This window comes from Pholis gunnellus (genome assembly GCF_910591455.1).
Source record: "Pholis gunnellus genome assembly, chromosome: 17".
NCBI classification, from domain to species: Eukaryota; Metazoa; Chordata; class Actinopteri; order Perciformes; family Pholidae; genus Pholis; species Pholis gunnellus.
The window spans coordinates 4374786-4394097 of NC_136544.1; the positions used below are offsets into that span (position 1 = coordinate 4374786).

The 19312-nt window shown below is 43.0% G+C and overlaps 2 protein-coding genes across 2 annotated transcripts; one reads left to right on the forward strand and one right to left on the reverse strand.

The window, feature by feature from the left end:
* Positions 1–3782: 3782 nt before the first annotated feature.
* LOC306709200 (uncharacterized protein) lies at positions 3783–6174 on the forward strand (the record flags this gene model as incomplete). The annotated part of the gene is made up of 5 exons (XM_079177263.1): positions 3783–3876; positions 4100–4269; positions 5463–5612; positions 5707–5872; positions 5960–6174. The coding sequence occupies 5 exons, from the start codon at positions 3783–3785 to the stop codon at positions 6172–6174; spliced, it is 795 nt and encodes a 264-aa protein (XP_079033389.1).
* Positions 6175–8015: 1841 nt separating this feature from the next.
* Positions 8016–18212, reverse strand: engl (endoglin, like; the record flags this gene model as incomplete). The annotated part of the gene is made up of 15 exons (XM_079177264.1): positions 8016–8020; positions 8481–8573; positions 8663–8804; positions 10234–10755; positions 10976–11230; positions 11314–11397; positions 12437–12592; positions 13707–13876; positions 14113–14305; positions 15336–15480; positions 15560–15731; positions 16326–16500; positions 16652–16789; positions 17551–17720; positions 18143–18212. The coding sequence occupies 15 exons, from the start codon at positions 18210–18212 to the stop codon at positions 8016–8018; spliced, it is 2490 nt and encodes an 829-aa protein (XP_079033390.1).
* Between the last annotated feature and the right edge of the window lie 1100 nt (positions 18213–19312).

Genomic DNA, 19312 nt, shown 5'->3' on the forward strand with positions numbered 1-19312 from the left:
AAAGTGTGCCAATGAAAAAATACCCCAATGTCAAACGGGCTGCGCTTAAGATACTGTCAATGTTTGGGTCAACATACGTCTGCGAGTCTGTGTTTTCTACCCTGAAACACGTGAAATCAAAGCATCGATCTGTTCTGACTGACACCCATGTGAAAGAATTGCTTCGAGTGGCAACAACGGAATACAAGCCAGATTTGAAGAGGATTGTTCAAGGCAAGGAATGCCAGAAGTCCCACTAAGTAACATGCATAGTAAAAGAAAAACACTATTGTAAATTATTATATTTTTGTTTGTGGACTTAGTTGAACTGAGAGTTTGTCTGTGTGAGACAGTGTACACCAGGGGTCCCCAAACTTTTTCCTGTGAGGGCCACATCACTGAACATATCGTTTGACCTAGGGCCCGATCATGGGGGGGGGGGGGTGCTACTCGCAGGTGAGCGACTGTTGTCGTGCGCGGGGGGGGGGGGGGGGGGGGGGGGGGGGGGGTGCTACTCGCGTGCCACTCGCAGGTGAGCGACCGTTGCATCGTGCACGCGGATCGGGGCGGAACACCGCCGTGCGCGATACAAGCTCCCGTCTCTTCTACTTCTTCTACTCTTCTACTTCTACAGGGTGCGCGCATGACAGCTCTCATCTCGTTCGCCCCCTGGTGGTTGGCTGATTAAAATTCGATTAATTGTGCAGACTGAAAAAAAAAACATAATGCGTCTCTGGTATTGTTCAGGGGGCCGGACCAAATGTGGAGGCGGGCCGCATCCGGCCCGCGGGCCGTAGTTTGGGGACCCCTGGTGTACACAATGTTCATTGTTGAAAATGACTGGCCTGTGGTCTTAGGAGTCAATTTCTGTCATTATCATATTGGTGTGTGACATTTACAATAAATCTGGCTGAGCAAAGGTATGTGTGTGTGTGAGGAAGGGATAGGGTGATGTTCATGTGTGCCCATGTGTATGATGTGGCTCTTTGCGGTAACACAGTAAAAAATGTGGCTCTTGGTCTCTGACTGGTTGGCCACCCCTGTACTAAAGCATAAGATCACGTCCCGTACCACGGAGGCTTTGTTATGTAAAAGAGTATGTCATCTGCATACTGATTGATTTTGTGTTCTTTTATTTAAACCAGATATGCTTACTGTTGGTGACATGAGTTGTACAGTATATGTAGCAAAGTGGAGATTTTGAAGATTGGAAAAATCCATAATTTGGCAACGGGTTAGCCTGTTGTAAAGATACATTTTAAAAATGTGTCATTTCATAATGTTCTGTTGTCAATCCATCTGGCCTTGCATTTAATAGTTTTTTGAAGAGTAGTTCTTTTCTTAGTTCTTCCATTGTGATTTGTGTGTGTGTTCAGTATGAATGGTTATTGTGGTTCCCTGCTCTGTCCCGTCTTCTACCAATTATTCCCCACTCATATCAGTGCTAGTTGTGTTTTATGGTTATTATGAGGAAGTCATTTAAATGAACTACTGAGTAGTTTTTATGGTTGATTTTGAGTACAATGCAGCAAAATTAGATTTCTTATTCCCTTCCAGTTTTGGCTTTAAGACAAAATGGTTCAATTCCTGTGATTAAATATTGAAACTTTTAAATTGGTTCTGGAAAAAGTGGTACATCACACATTTGAAAATGTTTTTTAAATGATAAAGGTATTTGTAATTAACATTTTACATTATGATAACATCTAATATATCACCTACAGATCATTCATAAAGTGTTAATAGCACACTGTAATGAGTGGTCTCCCCTTTACCACAAATATTTGAGTAAGTCATCAACCATGGGCCCATTGGTAGATTGTATTAATGTGTATTTGCAGGAATACTGCTTTTTGCCTGTATTGTTTATTTCTCAGGGCATCTTGTTAGTACAGCAAAATGTCACAGCTTGTTGGGGTGTTTTCTGTCGGGCAGGTAGTTGCTGGTGAGTGTAGTTAGTTACATTATTATTAGTTATGTTCTGGTAAATGTGTTCGGGGTTGATGCTTCATATGTTGTGAGGAAAAAATCGGAGGAACTTTGCAAATTGTATTGACAAGCCATATGCAGCACGATGACTCAGTATGTTTTCCTGTCACTTTTTTCTTTTACCATGAGTGTTAAACTTTATATCTTGCTTTTAAATGATCATCAAGCACTTACCCTTTCAATTTACTCATTAAATATATATATATATATATACACTGTGTCAGGCTATAGCTCAGCGCTCAAGATGAAGTTGGTGAAAAAGGAAGAAATCTCCCTCCTCTCACATGAGGAACTGTGTGGGATGACTGGGTGCCACATAAGAACACACAGACACCATTAGACAGACAGGTAAACTAAAAAAAGAAGTGTGATGTGTAATTGGCGCCTCAATAGTAAAGGTCCACATGTTCACATGAAAAAGATGAGATATTCAAACTTTCCAAAGAATACTCAGGGTATTTATGAGTCCACCCACATGAGCGCCACAGTAATCAAGGGCTCTCTTGACTTGACTTTGGTATCACAGCACCTTTATTCACAGTGGATCACCAACATAAAGTGTACGGTCGACCAAACCTTTGGAGAAGACAGAGATGTTGTCATGTTTTTGTGGACTTTGCTGGTCAGAATAAGGGTAGCAACAGAGGTAAAAACCCCAAAAGTTATTGAAACAAAGCTATCTGTTAACTTCTATAAACGTTTTGGGCATTTTTTCCCTCCGATGCCTGAAAGACCCACAATCCTCAGCAGCCTTTTGAAATTAAATCAAATCTCTCTGTGTCATGTCATCAGTTGATGGGTGTGAGAAAGAGAAAAGAGGACGTTGCCAGCAACGAAGACACAAGAAAGGCTCTCAACATTCAGCTGCGCAATACAGAGGTAAGATCAGTACTTCAGCTGGAATCTTACTGTTATAGTATCAAGGTTATTTTCAATGTATTGAATCTTTTAGACGTTTTCTGATGTAACTACAAAATGGCAAATTCAATCAACTGGCGCAATGCAACTTCTTCTGTCCAACTTCAAGGCTGTGAAGGATATTATTTTATAGAATTACATAATCAGGTTACTAAATAAATCATCTTTATTATTACAGAGGCTTATGCAATGTAAAGAAATCTTTTTTAGGTTTTCAGTTGAAGCGTTCCTCTTTCTTGTTTACCGTATGATCTGATAAAATGTTGAAATCTACTAATACCAAAGCAGTATGAAGAATTAATTTGACAAAATGAAAAATAATAAATGTACCCTTTGTAAATTCTCTTTATTAATATGTTTCATTTAGGTAATGTGGAACTAATAATCCCACATTTGTAATCATTCTGCTGTTGTTAGCTCAAATGGAAGTATAAAAAGTGTACCACAGTGTCAGTTTAGAAGTTGTCAAACGCCACAGCCGGGTTATCCTCAGTGAAAGCCCTGAAACCTTTGGTGCAGGTGGCGGGCTGTATTTGCTGAGGAAACCTCAAGCCTTGGCATTGTAACTGAACATGTAGCGGCAGGTGTGCGACATCAGAGTGTGTGAGGCTCCAAACGTGACTTGAAAGAGCAGATTTTTTAGACCCCCCCCCCCCCCCTCGCCCCTGGGTTTATTCTTGCAGGATTTTTCACCTCGTCTCCCATCACCTCCCTCAGTCACAACCATGCCGCGGTCGTTCCTCGTCAGGAGTAAAAGGACTCACCTGCTCGGCCCATCTAAGGACTCCTACAGACAACACTCCCAGCCCCAAACAGACGCCAACCAGCCTGGGCAGCGTGCGACGGGACAGGGCAGGAGGAGGTTTCCCGAGGATGCTGTGAGGCCTTTGTCCCCCATGTTAGGAGTCAACGACTTGCTGGCTTGCTCACCATGGAAGGAGATGGCAGTCCGTTCTCACAGGAATCCCACAGATGAACCTTGGCGTTCAGGTACCCAACACTTTCTAATCAGTGAGTATACAGTATGTGTTCTTTGGATAGCATGTATCCCAGTCATAACTGAGACTGTAGTTCTGTGAAAGAAAGTGCACATCAATACTCGGGATTCATCTTTGCACACTCAAGGCCACAAATGCTAAGCAAAGACCCGAAAGAAAATGATTCTCTGTCAACTAAAGTCATTCCCGTCATCCTTTTCATATTCTAACAAAAGCGCCCGTGGAGAACCGAGACGTCCCTCTGCCGGTCTCGCCTTGGACGGCGGACGGACACCAGGCGTCTGAACGAGAGAGACAACTGGAGGGACTGGTCTACTTGTTGCTCAACCACACGTCACACACCGACCTCAAGTCCCCCGTCAGCGAGTGTCCGCTCTGTGAAAAGGTGGGAGGCCTCCGCATTGCCAGAATATTTTTACGTCCTTATCTGCTGCTATGAAGAAAGAGGAAACTAGGGTGAATAACGATAAAAGTAAACTGCCGTGACACAGAACCTGGCAACATGTCAGAGGGTGACGCGGCGATTCGCAGTGTAAAATAAAATAAGTAGGTGCAGTCTGTGCTGTTCAACGGGAGTGTTTGAAGTTATTCTTTTTGTGGAGAAATTTTGTGAACAAAGGGGTCGATTGAAAAAGATAAGAGGCTTTTCCTGCTGCTAGAGGAATGTATGGTGCATACTTCGGAGCAAAAATAGTGCATATGTTATTTATGCCTTATTTCCATTCAAGCTTCAGCCTTGAACAAAAAAGTAAATACATCTCTGTGGATCAAAACCTATGAATGTTTCAAGTAAAATGTCAAATTAATGAAATTAATATTAATTATTATATATATTATAACATATAGACTAAACAAACTATTTATCACTGTTTCAAAATGACCTCAGATCTATCTTCTTATTACTTATCAGATGACACATACACGCAGACCTTTCTGCAATAAGCTAATGTCTGTCAATATATCAGCTCTTATGTGAAAGAAATATTTTGGTTTATAAATGTAATTGCTTTCTGGCAGAGACTGAGATGAGAAGATTGATACCTCTCACATATTTATATGGTAAATATGAAGCTATTTCCAGCGGTTAGCATAGCTTAGCATTAAGACTGGAAACTGGGGGAAGCGACTAGCCTGGCTCTGTCCAGCATCTCTAAAGCTCACTCATTAAGGTTCTCTATATGACATTCTGAACATTCATATGGAAGAAAACAAGTATTGTCTCCGTCGCTGAGGTCTCCCCCATAAGTTCTGCAATCCAGCTTTAACACATTCATACATTTGTGTAATTCCCACAAAAAGTAGTAAAAAAGGAGAAAAATCTGTTTTACAGGGAGTTATGTGGCCTAGTTGCTTTAAGCAACCAGTGGTGACTCCAGTAAGTTACTGATCCCATCTTATAAATCGTAATCAGTAAGCTTTAGGAGTGCTGATAGGCTGATTTTTACCACTGCCTGGCAAAGCCATGCCAGCCGTTTCCCCCTGTTTTCCAGTCTTTATGCTAAGCTAACCTGCAGCACAGACTGGACAGTGGCATTATTCTCCTCATCATTTTTGTTTCACTCTCTCCGTGTTCTTCAGTCTCTTTCAGAAGTCTTGATATCAGGAGGCGGCCTGCAGGCTCATCTCCACAACACCCTCTCCATCCCGCTGACAAGATCACCCACCGCCACCAACATGCCCCTCATGCCCTTTGACTTCAGAGCAATTGGCAGCTACGCTAGAGCCAAGGTACAGTGAGAATTTAGTTTTATAATGTTTCAGTACAAACACACGACTCGTCAGGGATTCACTTTGTTTGTTTTCAATGTGTCTGCGTCTCCAGGAGCGCAGCTTCGACTGCAAGGTGTGCGGGAAGGCGTTCAAGCGCTCGTCCACCCTGTCCACCCACCTCCTCATCCACTCGGACACGCGGCCCTACCCCTGCCAGTACTGCGGCAAAAGGTTTCACCAGAAGTCTGACATGAAGAAGCACACCTTCATACACACGGGTGGGTGACCACAACCGTGGGGGCGAAACTTATTCTGCGAAAAAAGGCCCCGAACTCACTAAAACCCAGTGCGCTTTCCTCCCACAGGTGAGAAACCACACGTGTGTAAAGTGTGCGGTAAAGGATTCAGCCAGAGCTCCAACCTCATCACCCACAGACGAAAGCACAGCAGCTACCGGCCCTTCAGCTGCCCCAGCTGTCAGCACAGCTTCCAGCGCAGGGTGGACCTACAGCGCCACCGAGAGACGCACTGTGGCTATGGAGACATGTACACCCAAAGACACCATGAGGCAATGGAGTGAAAGTGAAATGGCTTTTGTAAATAATTTTCAATCCCTCATGATTGTAAAAGTCAGAATTGGGACGCCTTGGATAATAAAACCTGATTGATTGTGTAAGAACGTTATTGGTTTGAGGTTTTTTTAATATTGGAAAAGCGACTTTGTTTTTGTTGTAGATTTGCATCTTTCAGGAAACACGCTGCCAAAAGTGAATCACAACTGATAATGTGGGCTGTCGCCCCCCCCCCCCCCCCCCCCCCCCCCCCCCCCCAAGGATGTGCCAGGAAACGGTGTCAAGAGGACCTTTATCCAATCACGTCGTGCAATTTTCAGAGAACTATCTCCCTCAAAAAACTTGTGTGGGTGTGATTGTAGTTTTTGTGTGATTTTCTCCATTATTGGATGCAGCATCTTTAATGATTGAGAGAGCAGAGATGATTGATGATGAGGATGTGCTTCCACTACTGCACGGACAGGAGGTCCATTTTTTAAAATTACTTTCTAAAAATAAACATACATACACAACTCTGGACCATCTCTATAGCACATCCGGTACATGTTACATTCAAATACTGTGTTTTAAAGCTGCACTGATCAACATTTTCATGTTAACAATGGACCGAAAGGGGACGAACCCACAGAGGATGAGCGACCAACTCAGTCCCCCTCAGCTCTGCGGAGCACTTTTACCAACTAATTGTTGTGTTTTTTAGGACTTTGCTCTAATGTTGTAGGCCACTCTCGCTGCTGTTAGGGTTGTTTTCTTTCTGCTAAAAAAGCTCTTTAAAAAATGAAATGTAAAAAAAGCCACTGAGCACAACCTGCTCGGCTTCCCACACGGCAGACAGACACTCAGAGACGAGCTGGTGAACATCGCGGAGTGCTTATCAGCTGAAGAGGATTTTTCTCAGAACTAAGCGGAGACCGCAGCAGAGCTGAAAGCACAGGTTGAGCATCATCGGGTGGACAGCAACATGTTGCTCTGTTTCTGCTGAATGTCAAAATAGGCAACTGTCTGCTCACATCACCATTACATACTGTCAGGTGAAAACACATGCATGTCAGCCTGTCATTCACTATTCATATATTTTACAGTGCACATTAACTTCCTTTGACTTGCATGTAGATTTGAGAGTGAAACGACATGTTTATTACATCTTATTTGCCACATAAACACAAACAGAACACAAATAAATGCAGTTTTCCAGCTGATTCACAGTAACAGCACAAACAGTGACAATGACGGACTCTTCAAACAGGCTCTGGCAGTGACCTCTCAGTTCATCTTTGACCTCGCGCTCCGTCTCTTAAAAGAGGACGATGTGACGATGTGGTTTCCCTTTGAGTCACTACGGCCAAGTATAGATCCTGTCGAATCCAGATGAACGTCTCTCCATGTGACGAGTCGCTGCCACTTTTGAAATGACTCGGTGCAGAATGGCTGGCGGCAACAAACAAACGTTGCGATGAGTAAGCGCCACTGTATTCACATGGTTTCAGTCCTCACTCGCTGCAGAGCGATGAACGATGCAGGAGAAATGCACAAACACAGCTCTAGCAGCTGTGCTAGTTCTCACACACACACACACACACACACACACACACACACACACGTACACACACACACACACACACACACACACACACACACAAGCTGTTAGAACCTCTGTTCCAGTTCTCCTTTCTCAGATTTGCAGGAAATCCTGAGAGAGAGAGATAAAAGAATGAAAAACTGTTCAGACCTATCTGGCACATCGGAGTCAAAATCTGCAGGTGTTCGCCTAATGCTGATACATTTTCTGGAACTGCCGGCGCTTCTAACCGCACCAGTTTATTTTAAATCCACCGCTTTGACATCGAGTTCACTCTGCAAGTTTGAAAAAATGTGGTCAATTTGAACAGAGGGGTAGCTTTACATGCATTTGTCTGTGTAATGTGATGCAAAGTGTTGCTGGCATTCACTTTGAGTCATTTGGATGGTACTTTGTGTCAAGTAAATAATAAGATAATTACCAAAAATCGGTCAGTCCAAAATAGCCGTACGCCCACTGCTTGTGTTATATCTTACCTCCTACACTGAGCTGGTCGCCTGATCAGATGTTGACAGTGGATTCCAGATGTTTCTACCTTTATGAGTGCGGCCTGTTAGCTGACTTTCTCCTCCAAGTGATGCTGGACGTGCCCCTTCGAAAGATAGAATTACAGAGTCTCTTTATAATGTCTCAACAGCAAAACAGATATGATGATCACTTTTCATTTCAAACATGTCAAAAGGTCCAGGACATTTAAGTCACTTTTCAGTGACAGAATGAAGCTGATCTCGTTACCTGTATAATAATAGATGCACCACAGCCCCCCCATCAGGCCGACGCCCATCACAAAGGCAGCGAAGACAATTCCCATCACTGGTCCTGTCGGCACTGCAGAGACACAAGTGTTCATGAGACAGTGAGACGGTACAGCAGGTCAAATAGTCTCACGGTAACATTGGAAAATAAGTGATACTCACTGCTGTGCTCCGGGTCTGGACTGGCCAGTGGGGAGACACTCAGCCTCCTGGTTCTTTGGCCGGCAGAGGGCCCCAGTTTGGGTGCCAGTGCGCCGATGGACTGGGTGACCACCATGGGCCTGTAGAGGTTTCTGATCTCACACTGAGATGGGACACAGGAGAAGGCCTGCATGTTAGCTATGCTGTCGTTAGTGTTACAAAGCACACATTGTGAATCAACACTAAGTGGACAAGATAAATAATGATCTACAATCTTAAAAAACATTCACACTGCTAAACATTTGTTTTAGTTCTTACATTTCCTAACTGTGATATCAAATTGCACAGACACACTTTCTTTAAGTCTGCCCCCTAGTGAATAGTTAACATTTTCAAGTTACATGAAAGCAAAAGCAGTATTTTGGCAAATATGATTATTCTTTCTCTTGCTGGGATACCACTACCATTTCAGTATGGTAAATATGAAGCCACTGCTAGCAGCCGGTTAGCTTAGCTTAGCACATAGAGGGGAAAGAGCTAGCTTGACTGCCCAAAAGCAACGAATAAAGTATTTTTGTTCCAAAGAGTTCCGGGGACTCCTTGAGAGGAACTGACTACCAGAGAGTATGACATAACGTCAAGTTAACACTATCAATAGCAATGCTGAAGCGGCATAAAGCGTGATTTATGCTTGATGCTACCATGAGGGTCACAAGTGTCCGCACGGCTATAGTGACTTCATAACATCAGACACAATGGGTGGGTGGAGAAAATGTAGAACTTAACACATTGGGGAGTCAAAATTCATCGTAGATATACTCAGCAAAGCCTGAGCTTCACTTCATTACTAGCTGCCGTTTGTATTTTAGGTTGTCTGTTGTTTACACGGCTAACAGCTTTTTAAAAATGGTCGGCTGCTGGTGGTGCTGCTCTGCAATCAGTCAACACAGGTCGTTTTGTGGGACTCGTGTGTAAAAATCTGATGTTGCCAACACTGTTTTATCAGGGCGTTATCATTTTCAAAGGGGATTAATTCCCCCATACATGCTTGTGTATAAATTCGAGAGTAGTTTCAAAACCTAGCAACTAAGTAACACTTAGGGAGAGTACCTATTCTGAAATAGAATCTAAGAAAGTCCCTCAAAACGGCGTTATAAGAACTAGTTCTTGCAATGCATACACAATAAGAAGAGGGGCTCTTAGGCCTGTGAGAAAGCTCCTGCGGTACAAAAAAGCTTATTGTCTTGTCTTTACCATGAGGTTACCAGGCAACCAGCTACGGGTCCAGGAAGTCACCGCTCTTAGCCAAGAAATAGTCCACAATGTGTTATATTTTACAGATACATGTTAATACATGAGCTTGTGTAGGCAGAATTTGTTACCTTTAGACAGATCCAGGCAGTTTCAATTCTTTATGCTAAGCTAAGCTAACCGGCTGCTGGCTGTAGCCTTATATCTAGCATCCATAAGTGAGAGTGGTACCAATCTGCTCATCTGACTCTTAACAAGAAAGACATTTTCAAACTCTTCCCCTTGATGCATTTGACAGGAGGCTTTATTGCTATGAAATGTAGCCCTGACTCTTTACGTACCTGGTGACTGGAAGATCTAGAAACAAGTGGAGGGATACGTCGTGTGTCCTCACAGTCATTCTTTACAATTTCCTCCGTAGGTTCCCCTTTTTTCGGGTCAGAGACACACAGACGGAGGCTGCAGTGGAGGAACTGCATAGAGTCATTATAAACTGGCCGAAGGATGAAACTAAATCTCAAAGGCCGTATCTCCTCCTCTGCTTCCATATTTGCGCTACTCTTTTCCAACCTCTCTGGTGCTTCTCTCCCTCTTCTGTCAACTTTGTGTCGAAGTACGACATCTCCATCTCTGCCCTTTTTCAGTCCATCTACCGCCTCCTTTTCCTCTTCCAGTTCATCACCGCCACCTTCTGCCTCTTCTTCGTCTTCATCTTTTGTCTTGGCACTGAGGGTCAGTGAGGGGTCTGAGGAGCAGCCGTCGCTTATGACGGTCCAGAAACGAGACGTATTCGGGTCCGACAGAGGAGAGACCACACATGACTTCACCTCCACGACATCTATGAAGGGCCCTTTGGCTGAAATCTGCAGTAGGACAGATAACAAAACAGCGAGGAAGAAGACAAATTGTAATTAAATATGAACGGGACCAAAGGAATGGAATGATGCACCATGAAGTTAGCTTGCTGCTCTCACTTGCATAACGAAAAAGATAATCACACAAATGAGGTACTTGACTTTGAAGAACTTGGTTTTGACAGCTTGCTTCAAATAAGCAGAGATAATATACGACACACACACGGACCTCAACATAGACACGGTGGTCTGCAGTGATGACACAGGGGCCGATCCGCCTCTGCTCGTAGCTCTCAGCGACAAAGAGCTTCAGAAGAAGAACGGCTGCAGATCTGTGTCCGGGTGTCGGAAGGTGTCTCATTCCTGGATCAGGCCCCGGACCCCCGGGTGCCCAGGAGACCCGCCCTGCCGGGGGGGTGTTTACGTCGACATCATCGACTCCAGCAGACCCAGGGAGCGTGGGGACTGCAGCCAAACAGCTGAACTGAGAGGAGAAACAGGAGACCGTAGGTTAGAAATATCTCATGAATAATGCAGTATTCAAAGGTAGGTTTACAGATATCTCACATGTATGCCGAGTGGACCTTTGGACTTCCTTTCTGTCTCATTGAGTGCCAGGATGGCCTCAGGCTCGTCTCTCCATAATAACACCTGGCCAGAGAGGAGGGAGACATCGCAACTATGTGTAAGAAGATGTCAATACACTTGAGTATTGCGGAATTATGTTTTTGTGATACTGTATGGATTCTCAAAAGCACAATACATTTAAAATTATTGTTTACATGCAAATATTTGTGGCAGACAGTGACTCAGTGATAAATGCAGATCAAACGGTTCTGATTGCATAAAGAATTTTTACTTTTTTTGTCAGGTTTTATACATATTGGGGGGGGGGGGTCATACTATAACAGTTTTTTTCTGACCTGGAAAAGGTTATCTATGCTTTTATTTCATCCTGTTTTGGACTACTGCAACTCTAGTTATTCATGTTTAAGCCACAGTTCTCTCTCTCTCTCTCTCTCTCTCTCTCTCTCTCTGTGTCAATGGCATTTAGTGCAAAATGCAGCAGTGAATAACACCTGATGATGGTTATGATTATTACAGTCAGAGGAAAGATGCATATTTATTTGTATACATTATAGACACATTTTTCATTCAGTGTTTCGTTACACACACACCCTCTGCCTTTGTTGCTTGCCTCTTTAATTTGCTGAAATCACTCTGTGTCCTCCCTTTTATCTCTCCCTCACTTAGTTTGCATCTGTGCAGCGTCCCGTCTTCAGGCTTTAACTCCGCGCTGCTCTGGTCATGGTGACCTGGGTCACAAGTCTCACTGGGGACAACTTCCACTTACCACAATTCCAAGTGTCTATTATGTGCCTTGTGTTTGTGTTTTTGTCTGGTAAACATTGACCTTATTTTGAGTTCTGTTGTTTTCCCCTTTGTGCTCTCAAAGCTTCACTCATCGGGTTTCTGCTGTTTTCTCCTTCTCAAATCACATCTCTGAAGTTCCCTGCCTTTTTTGGTTTATGTCAATTAATTGAACAAGGACGACATAAAATCTCCCATAATTCTTTAAAAGTTGAGTGAAAAAAACAATAATATGGATTATTTTATGGAGGTAAATAAACATTGAATTTGGTCAAATATATAATAAAGGGTTTAATAGACGACATATTTCTTATCTCACCGTGTTTTTGTACTGCACCCCTCTCGGCTGTCCCAGGAGAAGACCCTCGGTCCCACAGGAAATGACTGGGAACACCAACAGGAAATGACTCCCATTGGACTGAGCCAGGCACGTTGAGTCTCGCAGAGTCACGGCAGTCACTGGGACGGACAAGCTCTGGAAGGGAGAACTGGTGTGAGGCGACGTAACTTTCATATGAATCATTTTTCTGTCTAAGTGAAATGATGTACACACAGTTTGTTGCTAGAGTCTACTGTGTCTGTGAGGCTGTACTCTGACACAATGGTGCTAATGCCTGGTGACATGTTTATCAGGTGTGATATTCACCATCTCACTTTCTTGTGTTAGCATGCTAACGTTTGCTAGGAAGCACCAACACAAAATTCAGCTGGGGCAAAGGGGAATATCATTCATTTTGCAGTTATTTGGTCATAAATCAAAGTATAAGACAAAGTAAAAATGTGATCTGATGATGGCGGTAAAAGTCTGAAGATCACCAAAATTAAAACAATTCATCCTCGGGGGGGGGGGGGGGGGGGGGGACATGAATGTACTGTAAAGTACTTCATGGCAATCCATTTAAAAGCTGAACCAACAGCTGGTCCGACATCCATAGAGCCACAAATGTGCCATATCAACATTAAAGTTAACAATAACTTTGATTATGGCACCACATACAAATTGATATGGGCAACAGGCATGGCAACATTTAAAACAAATAATTTTCAACTACCGTAGATCACAGCCACGCAACTGCCGATGGTTGTGAAGAGATCATTTGAAATGTGGATGAGAGGGCACTATCCAAATGTAAAGTTGATGTTGCTAAAATGTTGGCAAACACATATTTATAGATCTAGCAGACACGGATCAACATTGGCCTCCATTTCGCTCCGTTTCCGATCCCCACTAAACCCCTGAGGGCAAACATCTGGCTCCAGCTGCTAAAAGCTGCGCTATGTTCAAGAGCTAGTGTAGTGTGACAGTTCCCTGTTGATTTTAGCATTTTCATATTACATGCAGGCAGTTGATTAAACCATAATGATTAGAGCAGCTTTAAATGTGATTCATGTAGAACATATTCCCAGCAAAAGCAAAGGTTGGTATATTTCATTGATAGTTACGGTTAAGTTACGGTGCAAGTTTAAACAAAATTCGTATTAAGTCAATGTTGCCGCCACTACAAGCAGCTCTGTGAAACCTCAGGATACATCAGTAGGCAGCTTCTCTCTTTATGAATCGTTTACATCTAATACTGAGGTATGAAGACCTGCAGGACGCGTCGGTCTACGGTCACGCTGAGGCGTCCGTCCTCACACTGCACCGTGAAACTCTCCCGGCCTCCTCGTGCTCGTCCTCCAGCGTTCAGCCACTGCCTCAGCCGGCGTTCCTCGGCCCAGGGCGGCCTCACGACCGCTGGATTCATCACGGCAACCGCGCCTGAGGCACAGACAGAGAGGAGACACAGAGACGGCCACGCGGAGACGTTAAACACTCACACTTCCGATACCCCTTTCATTCGGCACATGCGGTGGAAATATTCAGTTTTTCGTTTCTCATCCTCCATCGTAAAGCAAATAATTTCTCCTGTACGTAGAGGAAACTTGGGCGGATTTCAAAATAAAGCGAGGTCACTCACACAGCGATGGAAACAAGAGACACACAGGGGTCCTGACCTGTCACGCCCCCTGCCAGCTGGATCACAAAGCGATTGGCCAGGTCGGCCTCGGTGTATGAGGTCAGCCCGGTGTAGCCGCTCTCTCGGGCCCACGCGAGAAGGTCAGGTATGGTGGACAGGTCAGAGTTAAGCGTACTGGACAGGGTCAGGTCGGGCTCAGGTGGGTAGGGTGGGGACACGCTGTTGGAGGACTACAAGAGAGAGAGAGCAAGAGAGAGAGAGAGAGAAGACAGATACAGAGACGTAATCAAAGTAAAATCAAGTTGAAATGTGAGAATCCCAGTTGCTCAGTTGGTAGTCCATCACTTTATCTCTTTGTGGCTTAATCTTGTGGTTTCTCTAGAGATGTTGTGAAGGCCAGTCTGGTCTCAACAAGGCTGAGCAGAGGAGGGATGAGGGATGAGGGATGAGGAAGTGGCTTCCACCCATAGAGTGTATATAAGAAGTGGACGTAGTCATTGTGAACCCATTGGTTTTTGGATTTCCGTTTTTGAAGCCTTGAGATCTGCGTTTTGGCCGACGCCCTTTCGGATTACGGCCGGTCGCCATCTTGGCTTTTTTTGCAACCAGTGACGAAAGTGACCATATTTGGATGGCGGAAGAGTGAGCTAGAGACGGCTCTGGTAGGGTAGCGATCTGTCAATCACAAGGTAGCCCCGCCCTAAAACACACTCTGCTTTATGGTCTGTTTGACTCTAAATGGACCATCATTTACTAAATGAACATCATGCTGTATTGAAGAAGACTTAAAACTAGAGATTGAGACCATAAACTCATGTTTACAATGTTTACTGAGGTAATAAATCAAGAGAGAAGTAGAGTCATTTTCTCATAGACTTCTATACAATCAGAGGAGTCGCCCCCTGATGGTCAGTAGACAGAATGCAGGCTTAAGACACTTCCGCATCGTTTCTTTGCACCAGTGTGGCCCGCTTGTGTTTTAATAGTTTTGGGGCAATAACAGAGCTCTATGGCACAGAGGAAGATGATATATCAGGCTATGGCTGCATAGGTATGATATGTCAGCAGGATCAATTCGTTGTTGAATTATTTTAAAAAAATTGTTGACAATAAGAAAAATATAGAATAACGCCATCCTTTTCCATCATCTTTAACTGCTTATCCATAGAGGCTGAACAGGAGAAAAGTAACTCTCCGGCAGTTGTTGGACGAATAAATCAGATGACGTATTCAGACACAAAGAGGAGATGGTGCCCTTACAAGAACAGAGACATGACCCCGGACACCATGAGCAACGACGGCCCAGTTGACTGGAACAGAGCTGCTGAGAATCAACACAACCGTCTGGCTCTTTGAGTTGGCCACCAGGGGCACAAGAGAGACGATCACCTCCACCTGGAGGGAGCTGGAGGAGACGGAGAGAGAGACAAGATTCAACTTAGCTTGGCTTGGCTTGCCCCCCCCACCCCCCCGAGGCTTCTCACCTGCAGAGCCCTGAGCCGGCCGAATGGAGCTTGATCACGTGGACTTCGGGGCCGGTCCCACCTGCTGCAGCGCCGGCGCAGCCCTGCACTTCCTGCGGCTGCAGCTCAGAGGTCAGGTAGTTGTGAGAGAGGAACATGGACTGCAGCTGGCACACATCAGGCAGGGTGTGATCTGTAATATGGAGTCAAAGCAAGAGGGGGTGGAGGTTTCACAAGGTCTTTCAACACCATCTGTCCGACCTGAGGCTCGCGTTTACGTCTGGTGAGACGGGAGATGAGATTGTATGACCGGAATTTTAACCTACAGAACACCAAACCGGTGCACAGATGTTTAGGTTAAAGCAGTAGTTTGGGAAATGTGTTTGCTCGCTTTAGATGAGAAGAATCATACCTGTCTGTCTCTTAAATATAAGGCTATTGCTGACAATATTATTTTATTTATCTATTTTTGTACTTGTTTCCAATAATTATGCTAAACTAAGCTATATATATATATACCTTACAGGTATAAAAGGGCTGTTGATCTTCTCATCAAACTCTTCCCAGCAATTAAAAGTATTTCCCAAAATGTCAAACTATTACTTTAAACTTTTGTACACTTCTATTTGCCGTTGCTCCTCTGTAAATATGCCGTAAACCCGACTGAAGAGTGAGGAGCTGTAAACACTGACCCTTCAACTGATGCACGTCATCTCCTCAACATTGTGAATAGAATAGAAACTTTTGTAATTGGACGGACAGCATCATCACTTTCTTGGGGGCTCACCCTCTCCCAGTGGGACGTAGACTCGATTGCCATGTGCTGCGTGTGTCAGAGAGGACAGGCTGCCGTGGTGCCTCAGAGCCCAGCGGTGCAGCGCACGTGGAAAAAAGGGTAGCGAAGGCACCGATTGGATGTTCAAACGCAGGGCGCTGGACTGCACGCTGGAGTTTGAGGATACCTAGCGGATGAGGGCAAAGAAGAAGATTTCAAAAGACGTTGATGGAAAAACCGGCTTACTCATTATGCAGCAAATCATTTATGTGAGCGCTCAATCAAGTGAGAACTGGAAGTCATATCACACAGATGTGATGTGACGCACTCGGACTGACCTGCACCAGCACTGGCAGGTTTGGGGGCAGCCTGTCAGCCTGCAGCCACCAGGTGAGCGGGACCTTGGAGCTGAGCAGCAGGTGGAGGGCTCTGAGAGGTGAGGGGGAAAGAGACAACGGCTTCAGCAACACCGTCACCTGGAGACAGAAGAGGACACGGCTGTGATGTTTACAGTGGTTAACAAAACAGCCACAAATATAACAACCGAATACATGAATGGATAATATTTTTATGTTCAATAATTAAAATGATGATGAATATTTTTCCTTTAACCTCCAATCAGTTGGTAAAAAAATAGTATAGTTTATAGTTTTTTTATTACTTTCCTTCACAATGAATTAGTTAATAAAATAAATGCAAACTTGTGGAGTTATAAATATTTATATATATTTTATAAAAAAAATATATATATATATAAAATAAATATTTTCAAATTTATGAAATATGATTATTTGCTATAAATTATCCAACAATATATAAAGTATATAAAGTAGTTCCCCCCTAAAAAATATATATGTTTATATATACATATCTATACACATATACATATATATACATATACACCACATATATATACACATACTGACATACGTATACATATGTATATTAGGGGGAACTACTTTATATACTGTTGGATAATTTACAGCACATAATCCTATTTTATAAATAAAAAAGTCTGAAAAGTAAATAGTAACTAAAGCAGTGTGATAAATGTAGTGGAGTAAAAAGTACAGTATTTCCCTGTAGAGATGTACAGAAGTAGAAATATGAAGTTGCATAAAATTGAAGAACTCAAGTAAAGTACACCTCAAATTTGTACTTTAGTACAGTACTTGAGTAAATGTACTTTTGACCACTGCCTCCATACTCTTACACCCAGTTTGAGTTTGCATATTACCTTGTTTCCAGGGCTGTTTGTCACTCTCCCCACTGCAATGACATGAGTTTCCTTGTCACCGCGTTCCCTGGCAGCACAGCCCGGCCCAGCCTCGAACCTCTCCAGCAGACCCTGAACAGGGTGCAGCGCCCCCGTTGGTGCCACGGAGCACCGCACCTCCACACTGTGAGCTGAGGAGGAACAGGAGACGCTTGGGACTATAAAGATAAAACTGCAGGTGGGGTGTACACCAATATCCCTCAATGTCACCAAAACAAATGACAGCAGTCACGACTGGATGAGATCAATGCTCTGCTTCTTCTACATGCACATGGCACACTGGTTCAACAAAAACCGGCATGACTGCTGAACCACTTCTTGAGACTCTTCCTCTGCCTTATTTCAACGTATCAGTCAGACAGTCTGATGTAAAAGGTAATGCTGGAGGGAACTGGAATATTTCCCAGTAGAAACAATTTCTCTTACAATAAAGACCTTTGACTTGTGGCTGCTTGAGCTGAGGAAATATCACAGTTGATACGTTTAATGTCGACACAACATGGTAATGATTGTTGTCGGTCTGGAGATAAATGGGTCCGACTGATGCTCTTACCTCCCGTTCTCTTCCAGAGCAGAAGGAGAGAGAGAACAGTCCATCCGACCCCCGACAGTGAAGGCATCATGAACACTTCACTGCGACACTGACTCACTGTCCCTCTTGCAACATCCTGATGAACAGAAACAGGCAATAAGACATACAGCACACATCATATCACTGAGTACATTATAGTCTCCAGTGCTTTCTACCGATGCTCTCCGTGTCATACATGACTGTAAACCTGACTGATGGTGGAATAAGACACGCAATTTAAATACATCACCTGAGCTAATGATGATAATATAATAATAATAATAATAATAATAATAGGCATTTTCATTATTTTCTGATATTTCATAGAAAGATTAAATATATAGATTAGTCAATTGATAAATAGTTAATTAATCCATGATTAAAATTATTGTTCACAACAACCGGATCCATCATGTTAGCCAACCATCCTAGTTTCTATGGAAGCAAATTTACACCAGAAACAAAATTATTATAATAACTAATTATAATAAAGTCATCATTTAATCAATTATTGGATTAACAAGCAAACATTATGATATGACAAAATAAATATTTGACTTACTAAGTCAAATTATATTATTATTATTATTACATAGTATTATATAATATCACAATTTTTATTATGTATTATACTATTCCACTGTCTTTATTTTAATGCACCAATCACCAAGTCAAATTCCTTGTATGTGAAAACATTCTTGCCAATAACTATTTCTGACTCAGATTCTGTAACACTTTCAGCAAATGAAAGTAAGTCGATAATATCAGGTAAAAATTCAAAATGTTGAAATTTTTCCTTAGATGAAAATAGTAAAACTGATGAGATAGTAAAATATGAGAACTATTATTTATGATAATTTGGCTCTCAATACATTTGTATCTTTTTTTTTAACTTGCAGAAATGGGCTTCCATAGCTTGACTAGAATGTGCATGCACTTTTCTTTACAGCACATTTACCAAAAAGTACATGAATATCACACAAAAAATATAAGCACAATTTAAACAAGCAATACATTGAAAATGAATATATTAAATCAGAGGTTTCCTTTATAATTTCACAAGTAGATTCCGACATAATAAATGTACATAACGTTCAAACAACAGGAAAACCAAGCAATGCAGGACTGAATAACATAAATGAACTGAATTTT